This window comes from Branchiostoma lanceolatum, chromosome 12 (genome assembly GCF_035083965.1).
Source record: "Branchiostoma lanceolatum isolate klBraLanc5 chromosome 12, klBraLanc5.hap2, whole genome shotgun sequence".
NCBI lineage: Eukaryota > Metazoa > Chordata > Leptocardii > Amphioxiformes > Branchiostomatidae > Branchiostoma > Branchiostoma lanceolatum.
This window is the reverse complement of record NC_089733.1, coordinates 419,794-447,765: the sequence shown is the minus strand read 5'-3', so window position 1 is coordinate 447,765 and position 27,972 is coordinate 419,794. Positions and strand designations below refer to the sequence as shown.

At 41.3% G+C, this 27,972-nt stretch overlaps 2 protein-coding genes across 3 annotated transcripts in view; one reads left to right on the top strand and one right to left on the bottom strand.

The window, feature by feature from the left end:
• Positions 1 to 87: 87 nt before the first annotated feature.
• LOC136445877 (keratin, type II cytoskeletal 7-like) lies at positions 88 to 10,175 on the top strand. 2 transcript variants are annotated; one of them, XM_066444087.1, is made up of 9 exons: positions 88 to 820; positions 2,962 to 3,022; positions 3,498 to 3,593; positions 4,138 to 4,311; positions 4,958 to 5,083; positions 5,400 to 5,593; positions 6,066 to 6,131; positions 8,255 to 8,388; positions 9,565 to 10,175. In XM_066444087.1, the coding sequence occupies exons 1-9, from the start codon at positions 171 to 173 to the stop codon at positions 9,591 to 9,593; spliced, it is 1,530 nt and encodes a 509-aa protein (XP_066300184.1). In that variant the 5' UTR covers positions 88 to 170; the 3' UTR covers positions 9,594 to 10,175. The 2 variants fall into 2 exon arrangements, with proteins under 2 accessions (XP_066300184.1, XP_066300185.1); XM_066444088.1 differs by having other exon boundaries at positions 8,255 to 8,431.
• Positions 10,176 to 12,324: 2,149 nt separating this feature from the next.
• LOC136445876 (zinc transporter ZIP10-like) overlaps positions 12,325 to 27,972 on the bottom strand; it is a 17,279-nt gene continuing 1,631 nt past the window's right edge. Inside the window, exons 3-11 of the mRNA XM_066444085.1 lie at positions 21,850 to 22,332; positions 21,445 to 21,631; positions 19,781 to 19,950; positions 18,980 to 19,150; positions 18,672 to 18,798; positions 17,828 to 18,115; positions 17,598 to 17,678; positions 17,141 to 17,328; positions 12,325 to 16,745 (exon numbers count right to left, since the gene is read on the bottom strand). Coding sequence (XP_066300182.1) covers positions 16,566 to 16,745; positions 17,141 to 17,328; positions 17,598 to 17,678; positions 17,828 to 18,115; positions 18,672 to 18,798; positions 18,980 to 19,150; positions 19,781 to 19,950; positions 21,445 to 21,631; positions 21,850 to 22,332 — 1,875 coding nt within the window. The 3' untranslated portion in view covers positions 12,325 to 16,565. The remainder of the gene's footprint in view (positions 16,746 to 17,140; positions 17,329 to 17,597; positions 17,679 to 17,827; positions 18,116 to 18,671; positions 18,799 to 18,979; positions 19,151 to 19,780; positions 19,951 to 21,444; positions 21,632 to 21,849; positions 22,333 to 27,972) is intronic.

The following is a 27,972-nucleotide window of genomic DNA, read 5'->3' as shown; positions in this document are numbered from 1 at the left end:
ACTTCAAGTATCATACAATGTTTATATGTAAAACATGTGTTGATTTGATTCTGCCCCTCATTCCTGCCTAACCGGCTCAGCAGATCTGTCCAGTCACTCTGCGCCAAGCCAGCTCCCTGCGCACACCGCCCCCGTATCTGGCTATATAGGATTCCCCACTTCTCAAGAAGATGGCTACAATTCTGCATTCTGCCTTCAAGTCCAGCTCGTCGGCGTCCTTCTCGAGTTCTAGTACAAGCGGCAGCTTCCAGGCGTCCGGAGGCGGCGGCTTCGGTGGGAGGAGCAGTCTGGGCGGCGGGGCAGCTAGCCTCGGAGGGAGGGTCAGCTTCGGCGGGGGGGCTCGCAGCTCAGGCTCCTCCAGTTTCAGCATGGGCCGCAGCGGAGGAGGCTTTGGAGGAGGTCGTGCTGGAGGAGCGGGAGGAGCCCGTATGATGGGCGCAGGAAGAGCAGGTGGCGGCGGCGGTGGACGAAGCTATGGAGGCGCCTCCATGACGGCAGAGCAGGCCCAGCAGATGCTCGTCAGCCTGGGAGAAGTCCGCGTGGATCGGTCCGGTGACAAGGACGAGCTGGCCGGGCTGAACGACCGATTCGCCAGCTTCATCAACAAGGTGCGCTATTTGGAAGAGATGAATCGTAAGCTTACCTTGCAACTGGAGATGGTACTGAAGAAGTCGGGCGCAGGAGCACCGGACATCGGCAAGATGTGGGAGGCAGAGCTGAACAACATCAAAAGACTTACTGAGGTGGTCAACAATGAGAAAGGCGTCCTGCAATCCGATAGTGACGGACTTCAGGCTGAAGTGACTTCCCAAAAAGCAAGGTGCAGAATTTTCTTTTCATACCATCAAAACGCCGTACGTAGTACGTATTGACTGGTTATCACGGCCATAGATTTACGTTGTTTGAATCCTGATCTCTTTTGAAGAAATGTTTCGAAAATCCTATGCTCCCGTCCCATTCGGACGGAGGAGATGGCCTTAGGGCCCACGCTACCCACCCTCATTGTCTGAGGATTTAAAAAATGACACGCCCCCTATGATTGTTCAACATTTTCGCAAAGAAAAACGCTTTTTTTCCCATTGGGCCGTAATGAAGAGACGAAAATTACATACTTAGGTGTTACATGGTTTGGCAAAGGTATCATGTGAAGAATTCATCCATATATTCAACGGTTTAGCTCAATACACAGTCAGGACTGCCACCATGGGCAACAGCAAAGGGCAAGTGCTGGTCCGCACTGACAAAAATTTCTCAGAGTTTTGTCCATCACAGGTAAGGATAGTTAAATCTAGTTGTGAAGAAGCATTTGTGAATGAGAAGAAGTACAGAAAGAAACCATTGGTAACGCCTTTTCTGGAAAAGCCGCAGAGCGTCATTGGACTTTGACAATACAAAAAGCTCCCGTTTTCCGGGAGTGATACTTGAGTGTGACACATTAATTCTAGTCAAATTCGACGACATCATCTGCACCATGTTTGTTTGTTTTTGTTTTCTCTTCACTTAATGCGCAAAATCAGCTGTAGGTGGGCTGAGTAATACGCTCCAGTTGTCCGACTGCTGATACTGTCTGTGCATGCATTGTTGCTTGAAACCATAAATTAGGTCGACTGGTTCCTACAATGGGGTATCCTCAGGGCACATAGACGGGATGGGGTGGACAGAGGAAGTGACCCAGCTGCTGCATGTAAACTGACATATTTCGTTATGTTTTTTTTTCAACAATTTTAAAAGTAAGTGAAGTGATTTGGAATATCAAAGTGCTAAGTGGAAGATTTTTCTGACGAAACTTCTATCAGCCAAGATACCTGTTTAATTCTGACCAGATGGCCTACAGTCCTCCAGGCATTCTGTCTGTCCCTCCAGGCATTCTGTCTGTCAGCAATTCTCTATGAATGACAGCTCAAACACAATACGTCACACCAGCAAATCTTAAGCTAGGCTGCGCCTGTGCAGAGGGAATTCCCTACATTCTGGCACAAGCCAGTGTTAAAACACGTTATTGTGTCGACATAGTGACGAGTATGTGGTCCGTTGTATGCTTCAGCAAACATTTGATTTATAAGACAAGATTGGTATCTGCCAGACTCCTTTCATTGTGTTACATGCTACAGAATCGTAGAATACCAGCGCAACGTTAGGTCTAAACAAGAAATGATTAGGTCTTGTCCCAGATTCGGATCAAGTATTTTATGATTAGATCTACGAGATACATATACTAGTAGTGTTCTATCTAACGACAGCACTGCACACTGCACGATTAGTAGAGCCGGTTCCCTGCGGGTCTCTCCGGCGAAATCACATGATTCTCCAACAAACACCAACTACAGACCACGTGAAAGGAATTATCTGGTCTCACGGACTCTCACAATCATCAGTTTTTACGCAATCGTAAAAGACTACTCTCATAGTCTGTCGTGGAAGGTATAGCTGAAGAATTGCCCCGAACAAGGAAAACAAGAGTTAAAAGATCTAATACCTCCGTGAGGTTTTTTTTACAAATGCATATATTGTATCTCATGAATCATGCAAATAAGGTTCTAATTAACATAATTGATGTGCATTGAAGGTCCCCTCCACTCAAAGTTCTATCCTTGGGCAGAATGCTCGTTGAATATTACCTTATTGATTACGCAAATGATGTTCCTATTTGCATAATCTGTGTACGGTGATGAAGGAACAAAATCAACCTTGACCTTTGTCTTTCCAAGACCGATCCACACACCAAATATAAGCACAATCCATTCAATTTCTAAAGTTATGCCGACCAAAGTATGCGACATGCGAAGCCATAGACAGACAGACCGAAACAATACCTTCGGCGGAGGAGGCGTACATTCTGTTGAAATGAGTGTGTCTAGATCCATTTTCAATTGAATAGATAGAAGTGTGTGTTCATCGCAGTGTGTGTGTTTGTTCACACCCATGGACAAGTCTTCAGTAATTGCTGTATTGCACCCACAGCTGGGAGGAAGAGCACGCGGCGGTGGAGACTCTTCAGGCGGAGGTGACCAAGTTGAGACCCGTGAGTACTAACGTTACGCACCGAGAGTTCCATCAATCACTCTTCAAACAACACATGGAACCAATTACATGTTACATCTGAAGAAACTGTGGTGCGTGTGTTTTTGTATGAAGGAAGGAATGTATGTATGTATGCATGTATATTTTTGTGTGTGCGTACATGTACCGTATTTGTGCAAAATATTTGTGTGTGTGTGTATGTGCACGCATTTGTGTACGTTTGTGTGTGCGTATGTATGTAACGTTATGTATGGGATGTATAGATGTATATATCAGAAATATGGAGGTGTATGGTCAGTTGAAATCCAGTGCTGCCGAAATATATAAGGTTGATATTGCACCAAACGATCAATATCAATGATGTTTATCACTTGTTCATTCAATGTATAATTTGCACATCTCATTCACAGCAAGATTGACTTCTGATGATCAGGAATAAAGATTGTTTATCCATGCTGCTGTTGTATGTCGGGCAGGAAATGGACGGCGTGAGCGTTGAACGTGTTGACCTGGAGGCCCGTCTGGACACCATCAAGGCAGAGATCGACTTCCTCAAGGAGGTGTACGCCGCGGTGAGTCACTATACCCCGGATACATTGCTAGGGAAACAGAGAGAGAAATACATGTGTGCGTGTCGGTAATGAAATGACGACAGCTACAAAAGAAAAAAGAAACAAGTAAAAATGAATTTAAGCGCAGTTTCCAGTGACCCGCGAACGTCGGCCGAGCTCCTAAAAATCGCCCGAAGTCTGCTTAATCGACAAGACTTTGGCCGTACTTCGGCCGAAAATGCCCATTTGGAGCTCGCCGACACGTCGGCCGAGCTGAATTTTTGATTTGTGACGGGGGCTTAAAGAACGTACTTTCCATCAGCACGTCGGCAGAACATAATGCGTTTACGGTAACTAGTCGGCTATCTAAACCTATTAGAACTGCCGAATATCTCTTGTTCTCTTTGGTCAACGTTGCCTAAGATATGTCTTTGGACACAACTTAATGAACCTATATACGAGATATTAAACTTAAATACGCGAACATGACCTTAAACGCTTACGTTTTGCCAACGTGCTCTTTCCATCTGGCCGTAATGACTGACTTGCCCTATCACCTGACCAGGAGTTGGAGGCCCTACAGGGCCAGGTGTTGGACGTCGGCGGCGGCTCGCTGCAGCTGGAGACTGTGGCTGGCCCCGATATCGACTTCAACAGCATCGTAGAGGACGTGCGAGTTCAGTATGAAGCTCTGGCACTGCAGTCTAAGCAGGAGGCGCAGGGCTGGTATGAGACTAAGGTAAGTTAGTTTTAACTAACATGTAAGCCGCTATTGCATATGGAAAACAAAATACATGTAGGAATATCTTCCCTCGCTGGGATGCCCGAACATCGGCTGAAGAGAAGAGAAGGCGCAGGAAAGCTGCAGCTGTCTCCACCACACAGGACTTCATATGCCCCCTGCAGCGGGGCGTGCAGATCCAGGATTGGGCTGCATAGCCTCATGAGAGCCTGCAGAGGAGGACATCCTTCTCATTGATCTTCTGAAGCGAAGAAACTGCAATCAACAAGTCCTGGTTGCCGTATTTTAGTGGGTGACGATTTATTGATAGATTATAGTGATCATGGTGGTAAGATAAACCTGATATAGGTTATCAAATCAGCTTAGCGATATCAAAATAAGTAAATATAAATACATCACTGTAAATGAATGTCAACAAATTACATGTTCTTTTCATAATGGTAGTATCAGGGACAATACAAGGAATCATCATCATCATCATCACCATATTTGCCATACTTCAGCAGAAACAATCACTGTTCTTCATTGCCACTAAGATATTTTGTCTGATCGGTTGGTAGATCGAACATAGTCGTTAGATAGCCAATGATATGCGATACCATGCCGCCGCGTAAAATTAAAGCCGATTTTTTGTCTTGGTCAGTTTCAATCTCTGCAGCAGCAGAGTGGGAGCGCTAGCGGTGGTTTGGATGCTGCACGCGCCGAGCTGTCCAAGTACAGCGGTGAAATGAAGAAGATACAGGCACAGCTGGATGCTGCGAAGTCACGGGTGAGCATGTGTATATAAAAATGATCAATAAAGGAGTGCATGAGATCCGCTTTCCACCTGACCATTACATGTTTTCTATTCCCTGTAATTGACAGTTAAAGGGTTTCCTGATGTTGTGTTCATTACCTGCACGTTTGAATCATACGTCCTCTCAAAAACTGTACCACTTGTACAAGAAATACAACATATTTATCGCATCCACATAACCGATCAAATAAACTTCGAGCAGGAGACCGAAGTCTAAGAACTTGATCTAAGGGAGCCCCATATGACGTCTGCCTGACTTGTCCTGTCCCCGTGACCTTGTGTTTATCAGAACGCCCGGCTAGAGGAGCAGCTGGTGGCTGTGGAGTCGAAGGGAGTGTCTCAGCTCGAGGCCAAACAACTGGAGATCACCGGCCTGGAGACCGAGCTGACGACCCTGCGCGGGCAGATCTCGGCACAGATGGCGGAGTACACCTCTCTCATGAGCGTCAAGATGGCTCTGGACGTCGAGATCGCCGCCTACCGGTACAACAAATTTGCTTAATATCCATCATATAGAAAATGAACCAGGTCTGAGAAAACCAACTGAAGCAATCATGGCAAGTTTTCGATATCATGTTCGTCTCGTTAGGAGTCGTGCTTGTTTTTTTTTGTCTCATGGGTATTACAAAAATTTTACGAGCTAACACTGGAATCCTAAACGATCATGAACAATCCTGTACAAAAATGATAATCCTGTCCCGCAACACGCTTGGATGGCACTTTGACAGCAGCATTTTACTACTTTGATTTTTTGTTGCCTGGTCTCAGAGATAGATTTAAAGTCCTTTTGAGTTGGTGCTATGTATATGTGTCTGGAACCTGATATGTGACCTTGGGCAGCATGTTTATTGGCTTTGTGTAAATGACACAGTAACACAACCATGAAAATGTCTTTTTGACATCGATAGTCCTAATTTGTAAACACTACATATAAATCGCTCCTGCTCCTCTGCAGCAAACTGCTGGAAGGCGAAGAGAGCCGCTTCAGCGCCGGGATGGCAGTCGGAGGAGGCGCCGGAGGGTAAGTCAGCTGAGAGAAAGCCCGCTGTCATTTGGGACATTTGGGCATTGTTCGCTGTCTTTTGTATAACGTTACTCACTACTAGCACTAGTATCAGGAAAATCACAAAAAATCCAAATACGACTTGAGTCTGAGTTCGAAAACCACACTACTGAAGGTGGATGAGCCGAATAGTGAGTAGAGAGGGAAGTATGTCCACAGACAGGTAAAGTGAAAGTGAATGACAGATTTGCCATTTATAGCTACTATTGCTATTGTATCGCATTAACAATTCCTAAGTACAAATGACATTCTTTTTGTAAAATTTGTATGCAATCGTATTCATTCTCATCTAAATTAGTTGCAACAATATAGTGGAATATTCGCCATTTTTTAAATATAAATGTAAAACAACGTGTTCTTGATATTTGTCGCCCTAAGTCTCGTAAGTTGTCTCAAATCATATTCACCCCTAACTCGGTACGTGTTATGATGGTTACAAGATCATTAGATATGAAGGAACTTTGACAATTCCCTTAGTTATTAACTGACGTGTACAATAGACATCCTGTTTCGCATCATTTGAACGTAATGTTTATCCTCGCCGACTTACCATGTGAAATGAAATTGTATGATAGTTTATACAAAGAAGTTAATAGCACAATTTGATGTGCCGGTTTTTCACAGTTAAAGGCAACCTAAGCAATATTAGGGCGCTGAAATTCTTATATTCAAAATCAATTTTTTTCTGATCTCTGTCCATAGTAAGTTTAGATAACACAATACCATCACATATCGACCATCATGGAGCAAAAATGTGATGTCGTTGTGTGCTGGTAACTCATTGAAAATCTGAGCACTTGGAGGCCAGCCATCATTTCAAATCTTCCGAACATGCACGATTCTGACCGATAAATCCCGAACGCATCCGAAGAAATGATCACGTGGTCATGGCTCAATGTCCTTGGGCATTGTGACGTCACGCGGCCGGAAGTTACCGAAAATTGTCGACAGGAAACCATTACGGCTGGATTCTGGGCTGATTTTTTGGGGGACCCAATAAATAAAATACTCCTTTTGTGGCTTGCTTCTGTGCTATTTTTAAACGCCCAAAGTCTGAAATAATGATGCAGATGTGCTAAAATGGGGAAGCAAATGTCAGTTTCAACCTCACAAAACAGAATTGTTTTCCCCAGAATATTTAGTTTTACCCCCTGAAATCGCTTAGGGCACCTTTAACGGTGCACGCACCAGTTCTTCCGCGACAATGGTAGTCCGCGACAAAAAAGGGACGAAAGGGTTTCGAGGGTCTGGGTTTGAGTTCACATTTCTCAAAATGTGCTTCGAACTGACATTAAATACTAACATGGCTGAAAAGCATATGAATTGGTGTGTTTTGGGTGGAAATTGCGTTTCGATCCGAGCCATACTTCCGGATATCCATACGCGTTGAAGGTAAACTGCCCGTTTGACCCCGATTGACCTTTGTTGCGTTCTTTTGGCCGTGTTGCATTACCTCGCGCGTCGGGTTATTGTGAAAATCGCAGTGGTAGGATTTTTTTTATAATGGGCTTGATTATACCTTGGAGTTTTCTCTTTCTGACACTAACAGTCATTTTCGTGTCAAAAAATTTTGTGATGTGTTTAGTTCCACGGGAAAATGCCAAATTTTGCGCCTCATTTTTGACGGAAAAATACTTTTTCCCTCTTATATTTACTAAAATTACAAAGGTTGAAGAAACCGAAACTCGTGTTTTCTTGTAGCTAGAGAGATATCCTTCATTCCCATTCACAGTTGTTTTGGCTCAGAAGTATTTCCTGGAAGAGACGGTCGCTAGACTTGGGGGTGTGCAAACTCGAATTGAGACCCAAAATAAACTAGGGGGTGCCCCCTAAAGCCCCGGCCACACATTCAGGACATTTCCTCGACTTTGCAAAGGCAGTAGGTTAGGCGCAGTCTGACCAGTTTAAGACCACGCCTTTCATTTACCAATAACCAGGCCCAAACCATTTCACAACCATTTCTCAACCATTACATGGCCTATTCCCGACCGAGCCCCGAATGCTTTCGAATCTACTCCCAATCACCCCCACCCGAGACGAAGACAACACTTCTCCTTACTAACCTCTTGGTTCCCGCACAGAGCCGGAGGCGGCTCATCCGTGCTGATGATCGGCGGCGGTGGTGGCGGGGGCGTGGCCATGGGAGGAGGCGGCTTCGCCTCGAGCAGCTCCAGCTTCAGCGCTACCAGCTCCAGCTTCCATGCCAGTGGCGGAGGTCGGTATCTGTAGCTTCTCCACGCCTGAAGGTTATGCTTTGGGTGCGTTTACTTGTGTGTGTGTGTCTGTGTACATTTCCACCATAACTCGAGAAACTGTGGGTTGATCTTAATGATATTTGTTAGGTGCATGGGTAGGGTTCGTGAACACGAATGTAGAGCGCGATAATGGATAACGGATTTGTAAGGTTTTGCAGGGAAACTTCCGGTTTTGAACTCGTGCTCTGGACATGCTATGGTCCTAATTTTTGAATGGTAGATATAGCTCTTAGCGCAGAGAGTAAGTGCCATAGGTTTGGGTCCGCTATCGGCTTTTTTAACAACCGCAGGTTCCGGTTTTGTTTCGGGCTTTGGAAGAAAATAACTCAAGAAGGGATCGACATGATTTTGATCTATAGATATCTGTAGTGACGATTGATATAAAAATTTTTAGTAGACTTTTTTATGCAGATCAGGATCTAATTACACGATAGAATCTCGAACATATGACTTATGTAACGGAGAGCGGAATGTCAATAAAGAATGAAATAGAATTATGCATAATTGATGAGAAAATGATATAATTCCATAATGCCGAATGATTGGAATTTCATACTTACGGCAATAGGACGCTAAATAAAGGTGAGCATTATTAGACCTAAATCATGGAAATCAGGGCGTTATTTACATGTTTTGTCAGGAAATGCTACAGTAGCCTTCTTTGGTGAGATGAGACTTTTATACTTTGAACAGCTTCTGTTATTTGGGTGGAGAAGATGATCAAACGACATTACTTATGGAAATGAGGATGTTATCTGCATAATCAATTATCACAAGCATCAATGATACGTCACTCCGAAAGGTTAACATTATTTGGAGAAGGTATGAGGTCGTGGAACTCTAGTTAGTTATAAAGCATTCTTATAAAAGAGACTATAAGAAAATTACATGCTACATGCTATACTTGCTAGTTCAAGACTTGTTGTAGAATATCAAGAAATCTGATAGGACTCAAAGAACACTACAAGGGCGTTACGAGGACGATGTCTATGTCTGTCTGGGGGTGGAAATGGTCATGAAGGCTGACCTACCGTGCACGAGATGGCACTCAACTACGCTTACTCAGTAGGCATTCCCTTGCCATATTCAATACTAATTTCCATCGTTGTTTCTGATGCAATCTTCTTCTTTTTCAGCGATGTCCATGTCGTCTAAGACTTTCTAATGCCATCGACTACATCAGGGACTGTCAGCCACAGCTGAAGTAGTAGAAGTCTGATACTCTTGACTTCTGGCTCCAAGGTAAAGGCCGGTGAATAATCGATGTGGGGAAATGTCTCATCCGACTGTCCAGGGTTTTCTACGCGCCGTGAGAGTAGCTAGTTAAACCACATGTACCACTGTAGCGTCTTCTGATGGAACTTTTGAAGGTAGTACGTACATCTGGAGGATTTTGCTTTGTTAGAACTTTCGGGCAGGATTTGGTGGCTAATTTCGGAATGTCTTTTTTCCCAATGTCGTACTTTTATAAATCGGTACGAAGCGCGCGTCTTTTAATTTCATTAATGAATTAGTTACTTACCTGCCATACATAAGGACTCCATCGTTGTTGGGATTGTTTAATACCTTGATATCATAAACCATTGGTTTAAACGTATTGCCTGGTAGCCAGCCGTGTTCAGCTGAATATGACTGGATACCAGGAAGCTAACGTCTACATAATGTTTTGCTTGGCTGATGATTTCTGTCCTTAGCATTACACGCCTGCAAAGGATTTTCGGGTGAATAAAGAGACCAAAAAAATGGACTTTTTGTCTGTCATATCTTCGCTGTGCTATCTACATTTGCCCGTGCAGTCAGGGATAGTGAGGTGTGCCTGTCACGGAAAATCAATGACCAGTAGCACTTCTTTTCATTTTTAATGATCTGATAGTTTGTCCAGAAAAGGACCTCACGGGCCCAAAACTGTTCGAATTACGTCATCATTACAAAAGGTAAAAGGTACAAAATGGTTACAAAAAACATTTACACTATACATAAACAATTGAAGGCTAAATAAAACATTAAAAATACATTGAAATGTTTGAAATGTACTTTGTTATTCGTTCACCCAGAGAATGTACGAACAAATTGGTAAAACCTATAGAATATGTTCATATCAGATAGACATTATCTTCTCAATACTTAACTTAAGTCTGCTTTTTGGCATACTTCGTCTATTAGGGTGGGGGTGGGGTAGAAAATTGTAAAAAAAAAAGCTATCAAAAATACCGTACGAACTTGTCACCACTACGGTCGACTACCTTTTGCCATTTTTGCAATGGTAGCAGGTTTGATTTTGGAGATTGCAAATTGTTTGCAAATTTGAACATTTTGGTGAAGAAAATAATAACATAAGTTACACGTTAACGTATCATTACATCATCTTTATGTGGATAAATAGAATCTGAGCAATCAACCCTCAGACTATCAAGTTATAGTATTACAGACAACTTGTGCTATGAATGGAAGGATATAGGTCTTTCTTCAATTCCAATGGACTGAGCATGATAACGTGTCAACGTTACCTCTAACGAGAAATGCTTTAAAAAAGCTGGCCGTGGGCAAGATGTGACCCAAATAATTGATGACCCCATCGAAGAAGAACCCATTGTTCCCTGTGTTGACATCGAAAAAGATGTCCCCGTTCAAGACAAGAGAGGAGAAGTTAGGATTTATATGACATCTGGAGGTTCGAGAGAAGTTGGTCACAGGGGTTGGTGATTGGACCGGAGTTTGCTTTACGATGTTGAAGTTTGGCGGACACGTTTACGCTGATAAAGGTTACAATGTCGGCATGAAATGTAGGACGCAAAATTCAATCATTTTGGTGTGAAGCTGTTTCCTGCTTGTGTCCGATGAACTTGTTTGTATGGTCTGTTGTCTCATTATTTGGGGTAGAAGATGAAGTGAAATGTCAATTGTGGACTTGAAAAGTTGAATATTTCTACCGTTTTTGGATCCAGGTGCTTAGAAAAGAACGAGTATTTCAGGATAGCGGCTAGTTAAGTACCTCCTGTTTGAGAAAACGAAAAAAAAAATTGGGATAACTTTTTTTGTAATCTCCAAATTCATTGAAAATGGATATAACGTTAACACGTTACAGTACATGAAAGACGATGCTATTCGGGTGATTAGGCGAAAAACGTACAAAGTCATGTATTACTGTTGCCGCGAACTAATTGAGAAAGCTTTCGCTGGGCGAACAGTTGCGCCACGCACGAAGATAATAGTCTATATATACAGGCTTTGTCGTGAGAATCACGTTGGGTTGTTGGTTCAATGGATGTAGCAAGGCAAGAATTGACGCAATTCTTTACCGCATGGGATCGGCGATCACAAACGCAAACAACGAACAGCGAATCTCGAACAGCAAGGAAATATTGGCTTAACAGAATCTTTTTTATTGGGCATGTTGTTGTCATTTTCAATATTCGTGCTTTACTCTCATAGTTATGTGTTTGTTACGAAAAAAAGCTTAACTGACAAAAAAGATGAAAATCCTCGGGAAAAGTCATTTCATGAGAGAATCATACCCAACATTTGTTCAAAACTTGGTAACAAGAATAAAATGGTATCATGAACACCATCTGGACAAGTTCATTCACCTGTGACAAGCCGGCCTGATTGGTTGATTCAAATCATGATTAAATCAAAACAACTGGCGCGTTGTTATTATTTGCATGCGAGATATGTCAGTTCCTAAAACTTGCGACAGCAAAACCTTACCCCGGATGACCTGAAGGCAGCTAAAATGGAGCAAAAATGTTACTTAGGCCACACCATTTTATGGATGACATCCTCTGCAGACTAAAAAAATGGATGAGTAAAAAAAAACAAGATTCCTAAATATTATAAATAGACACTAAAAGCGTTATAAGAAAAGTTGAAGCGACAAAACATGGTATCAAAGCAAGCAAGTTCTTTAAAATTTATTCCTGTATTCAAGAAGTGCACAAAGTAACACAAGCCAGTGTGGTAGACTGGCATCTGACTTACCAAGTTGTCAGTTAAACTCATGTGCCACTTCTACAAGTATAGAACTAGTTTCACTTCTACTGCTACAGTCATGGCTACCTCACTTGTGTCACGTCTACAAGAACAATCAAGGTGACAACACGGCATATTTTCCAAGTTTGGCACTTTCTTGTCATGTTGGCCATGAAAGGACTTTTTTGGCGACACTTCAGGAGCGCACCAAACAGTTATACATTGCAGTTAAGGACAGTAGTAGTATGACATATGAACAATGCAATAGATTCACCAACCACATGGAAACATCGTCGTTTGTGGCAGTAACCAAAACAATGCATTTATATCAAGACAAACCCACAACACACTGATGATAAGGAGAAAATGTGGCCCGATCAGAAAACATGATCACACTTGTACCATTCTCCTAATCACACACACACTGCTGTTATCACATGATATAACATTGACGTGTAACGGTAAAATAGGGACTAACCCGATGTATACAACAATAAAACATGGACCACTCTACACAGATAAAAACATAGCATAAAACATATATCATACACACCATTTACATGTAGCCACTCAATCGTCGCCATGGCAGTACGTTTCATTGCCTTTCTTGTTGTTGTTGTTTTCAAAATCAGGCGAAGATTAATGAGCGCGCTGATATCATCCATGAGATTAAATTTCTGGTGGCCTTAGCTCATTATCACTATGTCCTGGTAAAGCACCACAAACGTATAGTCATCGGTGGCCCGCTGCTAACACTCAACAGCAATTTCCCCGTTCCGTTATCGAGTGAATGGCCGACTTATTCCATACTAATAGTGTAAATCAATAATGTTGATGATATTTTACAAGGCAGAACCTACTGACAGGGTGACCTTATCAACAAGGACGTTTTGACTGTCAACAGAGTGGTATTCATCAATGGACATGGTAAGAGACGTGCTGTTTGAATGAACGTGACGTCACATGTAGAATCCTCATCTTCTGTCATCAGATTCCTGCCGAACATTTTATGTGGAAAGTTCGGAACGCAAACAAAAAATACTTAAAATACAATTATAGGAGGTCTACAATGTGAAAACGGTGCTCTCTACATGGACATTCTACGCTTCAATACACAATGGCACATTGCAGTATAAACAAACACTTATAAATATATGATAATGAATGAAGACTTTTATTGTACATTCGTGCCCCGAGGGGCTAAATACAGGTCGTTTAACATAAACCTAACTAACATGTAAGTGACATACACAGTGAAATAGATACAGTACATAGTTAAACATAACGTTACATGGTAGACGAAAGTGATAAGCTAAGCTAATCTAGTAGAGTCAACTTCTTCTCGCTTCTTTGTACATGTGTAATATCCATCTAAAACACATCGTCATATTTTTGTCAGAAAATTCAAACGCACGACAAAGGCTATTACAGTCATAGCGATACCGTTGGATTCAAAATACAATAAAAATTTATTGCAAATATATACCTTATATATAAGGGCTGATATGCAAGAACTGTAAAATGGATATAAGAATGATAGATACAATGATATTCCTATATTATTCTAGATTCTAAAATATACATCGAGCTAGTTTGGTTGGGTTTTTCTTCTGCCTTTGAGGAAGTGAAAGACGAATGGTCAGGAATATTGGGAAAGTAAGAACGTACTCTGGACACACTGGAAAATAGTTGGCTTCTTATATCATCATATAATGAGTTAGAGATGAAATGGCTTCCGTCTTCCATTGCATTTGAGGGGCAGTATTTACAAATTCTCTCCGACATATGTATTAAAAATACAAGACTAATTCAAATCTTTAAAAGAAAACCCTTTAATTAACACTTCCATCCACCGGTCGCCCCAAACGCTCATACATGAAATGGTCTCAATTTTGTTTTCATCTCGTGAATAGCTTTGATAAGTTAGTAAGTCACGTGTGGGTCCGCATCCTTGTAGCAACGCCACCTTGCGGCAAGCAGAGTTCCTTTCGTCGTGATGAAGGTATGTAATAAGTGGCCGAAACGTTGCCGGGTGCGGCGGTTGTGGGTATGCCAAAAGAACCTTACTTTTATGTTGGAATTGAATCCCACTTTTTACTCGATTGTTCCTTATATGAAGATGAGCGACAATCGCTGTTTAAGACAATAGAAGTAGACAAGAAATGTACAAAAATGTCAAAGCAGGACACTTTTATATACCTGATGTCATGCAAGAACGAACATATAATGGACAAAGTATGTAGTCATTTTTCCAAGTGTTTCAAAAAGAGAGAAGAAACTACTGGGCGATCAACATTAATTTAGCAATAGTCCCCAGTTTGTCTGTTTTTCAGTTTTCAATGTTAGAATGTAGCATTTGATCAATTCATGTTTTGCATTTTGCTTCTTATCGACCACGTGTGGTCATCTGTGCATTTAACCCTTCTGGGCAGGAATATGCCATAAAGACTATATTGGAATATATTTAACATTGTTTTCATGTTCCATGTTGTTGTCTTGTGCATTTCAGGCCTCCATGCAATGATGCTAAAACTCGGTGTGGATGTGCAGCGTTTTATCGTTGTCCGCGTCAGGAGAATCAGGAGACCATATTTGAGCGTTACGGGGAGCCGAGGCAGGTCATGAAAAGCTCAAATATAACCTGTGTTTTGATGAGCGCTGCACATTTTCGGTAAAGGTTGATTGACACCAATCTGGCAAAAGAGTAAACCCTCATGTCTTTCTGTCACATGTCATATGATTGATTACCTTTGCATATACCAGATGATATCCATGCTACATGTATATATTTCTCTAGTCCTGTTGATACAAAAATCTTCCAATATAAATGACCGTCCGTGGTGTATTTTTTTTTTGGGGGGGGGGGTCGTTTTCCGAGGGGAGGATACTCATAAAAATTATCTTGCCGCTAGATTATCTTGCCGCTAAGAAGGTTATGTTTTGGGAAGCGTGTGGCTGTGTATGTGTGTGTGTTTGTGTGTGTGTGTGTGTGCGTGTGTGTCTGTAACAATAATTCGAAAATGCTTGGGTGGGTTTTATTAAAATTCTGTATGTGGGTAGGTCTTGATGAGACCTCCAAGGTATTAGATTTGGGGTCTCCTAACCACTTTCAAAGGTACTGCAGCGGAACCTCCGGTTTTGACATCTCGTGTTATGGACATGTTATGGTCATGGTGTTTGAGGGAGATTAAGTAATGTAGGTTTGGGACCCCTAGTGGCTTTTTTGATTTTTGGTGTGTAGATAGCTTAATAATAATAATGAGATAATTATAAAAATCAGAATATAATTTACATAATTAGTGTGGAAAGTCTATAAATCCAATGCATTGCATGATAGGACTCTCTAACGTGTGTCAACACCTGTCACTGGGGCATATGTTCTTCTGCATGCTGCCAGGGCCTGTCACAAGGGGCTCTACAGTGCTTAAAAGACAATGGATAAGAGACGCTTGTATATAACTTGGTGGAAACAGGAGTTTTACTCGAGTTTTACTGGGTATGTGTTGTCTGAAAGACTCTCACCACCAGCAGCATTGAACAACATGAAGGTTCACATTTTGGCGAAGGTATGGGTTCGAGGAACTCAAGTTGCCTTTATAAAGCACCTGCTGTTCCTGTTGGCTTTAAGAGAGTGCTGAAGATATAAAACTTGTCAAAGCAAACACAAATCCCGACAAAACGCGGCGCTTTGTTCCAGCGAACAACATCGTAGTTTGAATTCCAAGATAAAGCCAGTCTGTTTCATTCTGCGGAAAGGTTTTGATCGTCTTCGAATGCAGAGTTGGGGTTATCGAAGCTTTTAGTGAAGCAATGTTATGAACACTTGAGTCTCTCAAGCTTGCAATTCTGGCGGCATTTCCGACGTTGCATTTAACACTTTCCCTCAAGAACTGAATTTATAAAGCACCGGATATGGGGTTACACGACGGATTCAGGCGAACTGACGTTAGTACCAAAGGTCATCTGTGTTGAGTATCAACATTATAGTACAAAGCTAATACGATAAGTAAACACATCGAAGTTTCGATTGTCCCTGTACAGTCTTCATTTGAGACATGATTGATAGTTTGGCTCTAAATAAGAAGAATTGCATATTATATCTACATTCACGATAGACGTAAAATGTTATTTGAAGTCACCTACTACCTGGTCCTTTTCATGACTTCCCTTATTGTCCCACCAGCTTCTCTAAGTCGTCTTCATATACGGCTATCAGCAGCATGATGACGACGCCTGTTACCATGCCTGCAGACTGGAGGAGGACATGTCCGCAGGCAGAGTCCGATGTCGTCTTCAGATCATCTGACTCACTTCCGTCCTCTGAGGATCCATGGAGCAGCTCTGGTAACTTAACAAAGACAGAATGGCATTTTTACCGGAAAAGGCCGCCGCGGAGTTGATAATGGTTAGGACGACAATGAAAATGCAGTATTATAAGTGATATCAAACGACAATTGAGTTGTAGGCTTCAATATTATAGAAATGGATATATCCATCAACAGAGCTCATTTTCATTCGTTTCTGGCACCAGTACTAGTAAATAAGAACAGACTCCATATCAGAGAAGAATATTGGACGTTCTCTCAGTGTCTTGCTTTCACCCATACTTGTGTCCAGGATCAAAGAATTTCATACTTTCAAACTTTTTGAATTGTATACTAACCAGTCATATTCTGTTTTTAACGAAAGTACATTACATGGCTATGCCCATCAAAGGATGATATAGACAAGTTTCAAACGCACCATGTCAACAAGGGCGATGTACAGAAACATCCCGCCAGACAAAGCAAAGACCCACGGGCCGACTTCGTTGGACTTTCCCATACCGACCCCGACAGCCATCCCCAGGAAGCTGATGATACCGGACACTATGTTGTAGGTGATGGCGTGTTTGAAGGACATCCCAGCTTTCAGGAGTACCGCAAAGTCACCTGGAAACCAGTTTTTTTCCACAATTACATTAAAATATAAAACTGGAAATTCATAGCACGACAATAAAAGCTATAAACAGTTTAAGATTGACATAATTATTTTACTGTAGAAAGACGAAATTACTAATTGATTTTTATACGTAACAGTAGTTCCCTTCCAACATGCTTACATAAACATGATAAAGGTGAAACACTTGATACTGACGTATTTCATCATTTACAAACATAAAATGTGTATTTTGGACGAGAGAAATGCTAATCTTACTCACCCAGTTCGTGAGGGAGTTCATGACAGAACACTGCGATAGACGTACTGAGTCCTGTTGTAAGACTTTCAGCAAAAGCAGCGCCTAGAAAAACAACGGACTACGTAAAAAATACATGCATGACAGATTCAAATGGCATCACACTGTCAGTCGGAAACACATGTACAGTTACGTAGACGAAAATTTTGAAAAAAGGGTTAATTTTCGTGTGGTCTATGGAATTGAAGGCATACCAATAGTAACACCGTCGGCGAAGTTGTGAAGTCCATCTCCCATTATCACCATCCACGCTACAGATGCTATCCCAGCATTCTTATTCATGTTGTGAGAGTGGCCGCCATGGTTGTGAGAGTGGCCGCCATGGTTGTGAGAGTGGCCGCCATGGTTGTGAGAGTGGCCGCCATGGTTGTGAGAGTGGCCGCCATGGTTGTGAGAGTGGCCGCCATGGTTGTGAGAGTGGCCGCCAGGGATGTGGGACTGGCCATGTTGATCATGGTTGGGAGAATGGACATCTTGGACCCCTAAAATTAAGGAAACAACAACATTCAAAATCTCCAGTTCGTGTAATGGAGACCTCGCTGAAACTGATTACCTTTCTGTCAACATTCAGCTTCCTTTGCCATCATTTGACAGGAGCCCTAAATACAAAAGTATTGATCCTGGATCTGTTAAGATAACTAGGTGACAACCTAAACGTACATTTCTATATAATTGTTACATACAAGCCCCAAATACACATTTTGAAATGAAGTCCAATATCTCAAACAATACTTCAAATGAACTTATGCAATGTCATGTTTCGGATTGAATGAATAAATGGCACAGTGAACTGCTTGATAGTTGGAATCAATAAGCAAAGGGAAGGGAAAAGGCAACTTTAAAATAAAATCAACCTCAAAATTGATAGAAGTGCAAACATATTTTGCGCAAACCAAATACGCATATGTGTGATTTCAAAAGTAACTAAAAAAAGAACGATATAGAGATATAGTGAATGGAAAAAATTACCTGAAAGCTCTGGAAATAACGTGCGTGACTTTGATATTGCTGACCTTATTCTAAAGCAGTACCCCCTACCTTTATCCATTAGACTCATCTCTATCTCGGGCTCATTACTGAAGGTATTGGACAGCTTGTATCCAACGAAGTCTTCCTGATTTTTGACCAGGATGTTTTGTAGCTGTCGTCGATCTTTCCTCTGCATCTAAAAGCAGACACATGAACTTACTTGAGTCAAAACTTGATGACACGAACCGTGTACTCATCAGTACAATTGGAACTTTATGAATGCAGATCCCCGAGATGACTAGTTCAACCCCATGTGTCCACGCGATTGTTGAATTGAGCACGAACCTTGTCAATTGTCAAAAATACCAAAGGCGCACCTTATTCCTTGCTGATGTCACTACGGCAATTGTTTTTTCCATGATGAAAAAGGAAAATATCCCCACGAGCACCACACAGCCTTTCCACACGGAGTCAGCTGACTTCGCCCCAGATTCGTGGCCGTGCTCACCAGGGACAGCCTCGTTATGGTCACCATGGGTACCTAAAGCCTAGGGTGTCAATCATATCAGAACAGGTTAGGTTTCACATTACCATTGTCCAAAAATAAAACATGCACACCCACACCCACACCGATATACGCACACACACACACACACACACACACACATATATAGACGCACACACATACATACATACACCAGCACATACACATGTACACAAACACACATACACGTACACACGTACACACACACACACACACATAGACGCACATAAATACATACATACACTAGCACAGACACATATGCACACACACACGTACACACACACACACAGTGACACACATACACACATACATAGACGCACACACACACATACATACATACATACACTAGCACAAAAATATATGCACACACACACGTACACATACACGTACACACACACACACACGCACACATAAAGTTTTCATTCATTTATTCATTCATTTATTCATTCATTCATTCATTCATTCATTCATTCATTCATTCATTCATTCACACACATATAGACGTACACGCACACACACATACACAGACACATACATACACACACACACACACACACACACAGACACACACACACAGCCACACACACACACACACACACACACACACACAGACAGACACACCTTCCTTACTTACATGTGGAATGAGATGTAGCACGGCATCACCAGACAGACAGCCGACGGCGAGGGCCACCAGGAAGGTGATGAGGTATTTATAGAAGGATCTCGTTGTCAGCGGTACCAAGGCAACAGCCAGCAGTGACACCAGGCTTATGACGGTGATTGCCAGAGATGCCCAGCCCCAAACTGAGTATTGGAAATGGCCAAAATACATGTTAGTAACCTTATTTTCTACGAAACGTCGTGACTGAATCTGACAAATACTATTACAATCCATCCAGATGTTCTTCAGTTATACTGACCACAAACATCCGGAAACACAAAGACACACACAGACACGCTCAAAACTATATCTCCATTTTTCATAAGATAACCAGCAAAATTGGTAGCAGGCTGTCCATCACTCACCGAAACGGACTTAAGATTGTCCTGGCCTTTTTGCACTAACTGTCAGTTTAGCAAGATATTCTTTCGTATGATATTTTCTTTTTATTTAGTTTTAGCTTGTTTTTCTTTTTTAAGTTCATGAAAGTAGAAAATGTACTGATCATGTTAGGCCCGTGGCAAGACTGGGCTTCGTTTTGATGTAACATTTGTGCTATTTTAGAATTTCTCCGTTATAAGAAACTGTTCTTGTTTTATGTAACATTACAAAGTTTGTACGTGGAAAAGTGTGTAAAGTTTCTATGTTATAAGAAACTCTTTCTTTTGATAAGAAACTCTTCATTATTCATTTTCTTGTTGTTATTCAGTAACTAGTCACCAACAGGTCGCGGGCCAGAGATACGGCTTTAGGGCATACGTAGCCGAGGTGTTCTTGCCCTTTTTCTATCATTTTTTTCTGCTGCAATTTTGTACAGTCATTCAACTGTTAAATCGATTTTCCCCTAGTCCGTAGCTTATTGAAGTTCTCCATGGCCTGTCTGTTGCATTGTAGAAGCTTTCAGATAAGCTCCTATCTCACTGGGCGGCAACCTGTCGGCGACTAGTTGCCGCGCACGGTTGCCTCCTCGGTTGTTTCTGTTGTTTCCAATGAACGCCAATTTAGTCGCGATTTGTTTTTAAAGTTAAAAAACGCACGTGGCAAAATGTCGCGAGCTAGACGTGAACTAGTTGCGAACTAGTCTCCAATATTAGTCGCCAATAGGTCTCCATTAGTAGTCAAACGGCGATATTTATCCTGTAAAAAGTTATGTGTCAGTTTCAAGGTTTGTAATACAGTCACGAACCAGGCACCAGATGTTCTATTATGTGTTTTGTACCATGTAGGTGTCATAGAACATGATTATATATGTGTAAGAATATACAAAGTTTGTATGTTCTAATAAATCATATTCCATTACACATATATGGTAGGAAACACATAATAAAAATCTGGTCCATGGTTCACTGCAAGACTCGAATACATTTCATAATACTACCTAGTATGTTACCTATGTTGCACCGAGTATCATAAGTGAACATTGTTTTTCCACTTCAAATATTTTTGAAGCATTTTGATAATTTTACATTGGTTTTTAATGTAGTGGCAACGCTGCGATCTCTGCTCAGCGGGGCTTCATTCGCAAGTGGGTCGCGCGTCAGTGTGGCCGCAAGGGAAAATATAATACGAATTTGCTAGTCGTCGCCATTTTTAGTCGCCGACAGGTCGCGGACCAGTGAGATAGGGGCTATACTTACCGGCCCCAGGACCGCCGCGACCCCGCAAAGGTTCGGTACGCACCGTCTGCGTGTTGTTGCCGTGTTGGATACAAGCACGGCTGTCAATCTGCGTGATGAGTAGGGGACAGATGTGTAGGAACTGTCTCTCGCTGATCGCCACCGGACAGATGGAGAAATCATTCAGAATCTCCATTGGAGAGAGGCACTGTGCCAATAGAAATATACCCCGTGTCAGTAGGATAACAAAATAGACATGACAGATGAAAAATATATTTTAATTTAACTATTTGAGATTGCTTGAGTTATGAATGTCCATTCATTAAAACAGCATGAATGTTTAGTTTGTGTGCTGATTTCTGTGTCCAAATACTTAGCAATACATGAGAAATGTACCAAAAAGCGCAGCAAAGCACATGAAGTTACCTTTGTATCCATTTCGTGAGGTTCGTGCCAGTGTTTGATTTTTGGTTGTTTCGGCACGTCTCTTCGCACAAGTCCTGGCGCAGGTGAATCAACTTTGGTCGACAGAAATGAGCGGGAATCTCGGACGTGTAAACGTTGGGATTTTGTAGCCTCATCTGAATAGCTCGAATTGCTGAGGCCGTGAATTTTAGCCCCATCTTCAACAGGATTGTGTGCTGACTCATGGCCGTGTTTTACATTTTCATGGTCATATTGTCCTGCACGATGGGCGGTATGTTCTTCAGAACCGTCCTTCTGATCCCTGGCGTGGCCACGAGCATGCCTCCTTGTCTGTTCATCTTCCCCGTCACTTGTAGGGCCCACGGTCGCGCGATCAGTGTCGTCTGTAGTATGATTATGGTGGTCTATCAGATCCAGGTGTGTTGCATAGTCGTGCTTCCCGTGCCCGTGCTCGCGGTCAGCGTCCTCCTCAATGATCTGGACCTTTGTGAGACATAGACGGAAATATGAGTGATGTTTGTTGACAGTCAAGACTTATTCATACAAATATATCTGTCAGCCATGCTTTATACTCGGGTCACCACAGCCATATAATCCTGGGTTAGCTCAGTCCGTATTACAATACTGTACTGACTGTACTGTACTGGGCCGCGGTAACGTTCGATACGGGTGTTCCGCATCGCGTGATAATTACCTTCGTCGACGAATAGTTTCGTCGAGAAGGTTATTCGATGATGCTTGTCTGTGTGTCTGTTAGTGAACAGAATAAGTCGAGAACGCCTGGATGGTTTGTTGTCGTAGTTGGTGTGTCGGTGTGTATGTGGGAAATCTCAAGATGATTAGATTTTGGGCGAAGTGTTTTGCATGATTAACGAGAAAAGTGTAAAAATGTGTTATATTGTATGCTGAAGTATGTGTACGTGTTGGCTGTGTTGTTCCAAGGCGTCATGGATAGGGGTAAGGGTCCTGAGGGGTCATGTTGAAGGCAGGAAACGTCAGTTACACAAATTGGCTGTCAGCCAGCTGTAGGCAATTGGTAAGGTAGTCTCCAAGCAGACCTATGGGTTGGCTATAGCAGGGGCAGGTTTTGCTTCAGACTTTGAAAGGGAATTACTCAAGAAGGGCTTGGTGGATGGTCATAAATTTTTGTAAGTACATAGCTTGAGTGCTGATGTACATGATTAGATACTTATTATGCAAATCAGTATCTAATTTGCATGATTAATGAGGAAAGTTTATACATCCATCAATTTCCATGATAGGACTCTCAAACATGTGACATATGTAACTGAGGAAGAGAGAAATATTAATAGATATCAGCTTTGCAAATGAGAACCTCATTGACATAATTAATGAGAAAAACTATAACTCGAGATGGTCTTGATGGATGGTCATGATTTTTGGTATGTAAATTGCTTACGTGATGCTTTGTATGATTGGATGATAATTATGCAAATCAAATTCTAACTCGCATGATTAATGAGGCAATTTTAAAAATCTGCTGTGTTCCATGATATGACTATTCAAATATGTGACATTTGTAACTAAGAAAGAGAGGAATGTTGATAGATAGGAAATATGCAAATGTGGGCCTAATTAGCATAATTAATGAGAAACTACTATGATTCCATACTAGTAAATGACGGCAATTTCATACTTGTGGCATTAGGAAGTTGTGTGAATGTGAACACCATTGAATCAAATGATGCTAATAAGGAGGGAGCTTATTTGCATAATTGATGATAAATGTTAGCATAACCTTCTTTGTTAAGCTCATAGTCATAACAAGGAGGTTTGCACAACTTATGTTATTTGGGTGAAGAGGGTCAACTGGTATGATTGATGATTGATGAAAAACACTCCTAATACGTCAGTCATAAAGGTCAAAATCATTTGACGAAGGTATGAGGTCGTAGAACTCTTGTTTACTGTACTGTACTGTACTTTACATGAACACGAGTACGATAAGGTTTGTTTCACACCGGGATTCGATGTAAGCCGGCCAGCTCTGTATTGACGTAAATCATGACCGAGCAGTGCCAAAACAAACTCCTTGATTGGAAAAAATAGATGACATGACCGCCGGTATAGCAAGAGAAATCTAGTACGAAATTGACGAAGATAAGAGCCGCCGACGTAGCAGCGTTGAACAGATACAGTTAACAGGTACAAAATAAAAATGAGACATATCCTCGCCTAATGTCTTTTGCACAGCACCTTCCCAGACACACGCCAAGTATGTTCTTTAGATGAATGTGTTCAAAATTCATTCATCAATACCATCTCCGGCAATTAGCGAAGGAGCGCCGTGCGTTCGAACGCGTGAAAGGGCGTGCTATGTTAAGCCCCCCCTCTCACTGGTACAAAATATCATTGATAACAGTGTATGAGTTGCAATATAGTCATGAATGGATGATTTCTTCTCGCTTTTAGAATGAAGTACGAGGGTGATCCATTAAGTTTTGCCTTTTGCTTCATAACAGGCTCATTTTTTCATCAAATGAGTTGAAATTTGGCTACAATGTAAAGACATATATCGTCTTTGGGCTGATATATCTCAGTTTTTTATTTTTTATTTTTTTATTGCAACATTTAAATACATGACATGGTGACGACAGACTCATGCTTACAGCTTATTCTCGTGTCGTCATCGACAGAATACAGTACAGAAGTACAAAACAAATATTACAAATACTGAAAAGAAAAAAAACACAGGTGCGGACATGCAAAGCATAAGAGTAACAAATAATCTCAAATAAACTACATGACAGAAATCTTGAAATGTAAGAAAATTGAAATCATTAAACAGATAAATAGGTGGACAGGTACTACAAGACTGGTAGGATGGGGGGTTTACTACTCAAATCTTTTGGTTTCTTTAATGAACAGTTGGACATGCTGTAAGAGTTTGGCATTGTTTGAATTCGAAAGGAAGGGTGAGCCTTTAAGCAATAATTGAATTAGAACATTATCCGAGAGATCATTGAGGTTTGTGACTGAACCTACCAGATTTTTTAAATTGCTGAAGAGTAAGGAACGGTAATGAGTGTAGTTTGGGCAGTACAAGAAATAATGAGAAATACTTTCACAAGGATGGCCACAGGTACAAGCAGGACTGGTAACTAGGTTGCGAGTGTACAAATTGAAGTTTAAACTGAAAGTACCAAGACGGAAACGAGTGAGAAGAGCGCAGGTGTAACGAGGACCAGTGTTGAAATATGGGACAGATACAGGGCGCACAGATTTGATCATTGTTTTCTTAAAATGTGGAAGGCTTGATGATCGATCTGCCAGGGTAAGGTTGTTCCAATGATACGTAGCATAAGGTATGAATGATTTCTTAAAGCGAGTTGTGGTACACTTTAACAGCTGAATGTTATACTTATTGCGAAGGTCGTAGGAAGAGGAATCTGATACTGTGGGTGGTATCAAATCTCTTAAGTATTGTCGAGTTTGTCCATGGATAATCTTATAGAATAAAATAAGAGACTGAACATGGCGGCGGTCAGATAACTTTTCCCATCCTAGTTCGGCGAGTAGGGAAGCATACGAGGACCCCCTAATGGCACCAGCTACGGTTAAAGCACATTCGTATTGTATTCGTTCGATGAGTTTAGAGTCTGAAACAGTGCAACCGTGCCATACTACGCCACCATACTCGAGCAGGGGACGGATAAAATATTTGTATATTGTTTCCAAAACTTCACGGGGGAGCTTGAATTTAAGTTTACTGAAGGTTGAAACTTTTTTAGATGCATTAGCTAACATGTTAGAAATATGTGTATTCCAAGACATAGTAGATGACAGATGGACCCCGATGTGTTTGTGGCAGTCTACAGATTTGATTTGTTCGTTATCAAGGAAAAGGGGTGGATGTGGAGGAGGGGTAGCCTTTGAAGAATAACACATTTCAATTGTTTTTGACGGATTGAGTTCCATTAGCCACGCATTTGTCCATGATAGTTTGTTGTTCAAATTTTCATGACAGACTGAGCTGATTTCAAGCTGACCACACCCTAGTTAGTCCGTCGGAAGCAAAACGCAGCACAAGGGAGGTTCAATTACCGTGTAATTAAACATTGCTCTGACCCAATTTTAGCCATTGTGGGGGACTGAAACTGCACATGTATTAAAAACCATACTTCTATAAGCCACATGCTGATTTTCATCTCTATGATCTAGTCAGTTTTTCTATTTTCGTTTCTAGAATGGAGTGAGGTATGAGTTGAATTCAGAGCGGTCGTCAGGGTCCTCAATAACCATTATGTTGATTAATGGTTTCTGAAGACTACTTTTCCATAGCTTAAGAGGAACGAAACTTATCATAATTTGTGGTCTTTAAACACTCAATAACTGAGTGAAATTTCGTTCCTCTTGATTGATTGAAAAGTAACCTACAAAACCTTTAATCAACAGATTACGTATTCGGCTATGAATTCAACCGTCTCTTATATCACACCTCACTCCATTCTAGCAGCTGTAAAACAATGACCATAAAGAGTTCAGAAATGAAATTTGGTATGACACCTAAAGAGACATTCGTCATTAAACATGTGTAATTTCAGCTTCTTACAGTAATCGTAAGTGACTCAGAGAGGAACTGATCTTGCTTCCGACGGACTAACTAGGGTATGGTCAGCTTGAAATCAGCTCAGTCTGTCATGAAAATTTGAACAACAAACTGAGATATATCAGCCCAAAGACGATATATATCTTTACATTGTAGCCAAATTTCAACTCATTTGATGAAAAAATGAGCCTGTTAAGAAGCAAAAGGCAAAACTCAATGGATCACCCTCGTATAATGACATTGACCTATGTATGTATGCGGTATAGGAGTTGGACATGACAACAATACATGAAAAAACATCGTTCTGTGTATCAGATAGGTTGAAGTTTTGTCTTAGTAGTAATAGCCTGTAACAGCGCACATCTCTCTCTTTATTATGAGTAGGACAGGTCATCACAAAATGAAATTCGTCTTCAATATTCTCATAATATGTGGGGCACAATATTGAGTGGCTGGTGTGTTGTGGTGTCGAGCCTTTTCAATTTCTTGACAACGTGCGCTGATTCTCAGTTTTGTTATGCTATTCACAAAAGGTTTATAATGAATTGATGTGAGATATTCTTCCTTGCCAAAGTGATTTTTAAATCCATAGCATGTGTGGAGTTTACTGGTATTTGTAAGCGGTCCCCTCCAGCCAGGGAGAAATGTATTTCCAAAACGGTTGGAATTAACTGCGGGGTAGAGCCAGCCATGTCAACATGGTATGTCCTGAACGTGAGTAGCCCAGTGTCGTATGTTTTTTTAAACAATAATGTCATTAGGTAAATAAATCAATCTTAGCGAGAGCATCTAATCAACTGTGTTAGACTGTCAGCGAACAATAGGAATACTCTTAATTCGCTCCTTACAGTGAAACATTGATAAGAATTTTGCAAAACTTCAAAGTATTCTATGTCGAGAATTTCATATGAAATTTTGGGTTGTTCTACTGTTATATTCTGGTTCCTTGATACAGTGTCTGACTGGTAAATCAAGTTCAGTTAATGTAGAGATCTAATTTTCAGTGGGATTAAGCAATATCAATGTCAATGAATCAAAATACAATGTAAAATCATCAAAGCGCATCAAAATAAATCGGATAAAAGGATGTTCACTTATGACACTTGGTAAAATAATTATGCAAGTTAGGGGTTTATTTGCATAATTGGTATCTGTTCATGTTCCACCTACCATAAACTACATATGTCACATGTATTTGACTCCTACAATGGAAAATACTGCAAATGTAGATTTTCCTCATCAATTATGCAAATTGTTATCCATTTAGAGGTTCTTGAGTTATGCTGACTACAAAAGTCCGGAAACACAAACAAACACAAACACACACACACACACACACACACACACACACACACACACACACACACACACACACACACACACACACACACACACACACACACACAGAGACAGGCAGACACACCCAAAACAATATGTTCATTTTTCATGGAGATAATGAAGACCGCAAAACCGTGAAATGAGGTTTTCGGGTACGCTCAACTGTAAGTTATAACAGCGGGCGAGACGGTAACCTGGTGACCGTGCAAGGACGC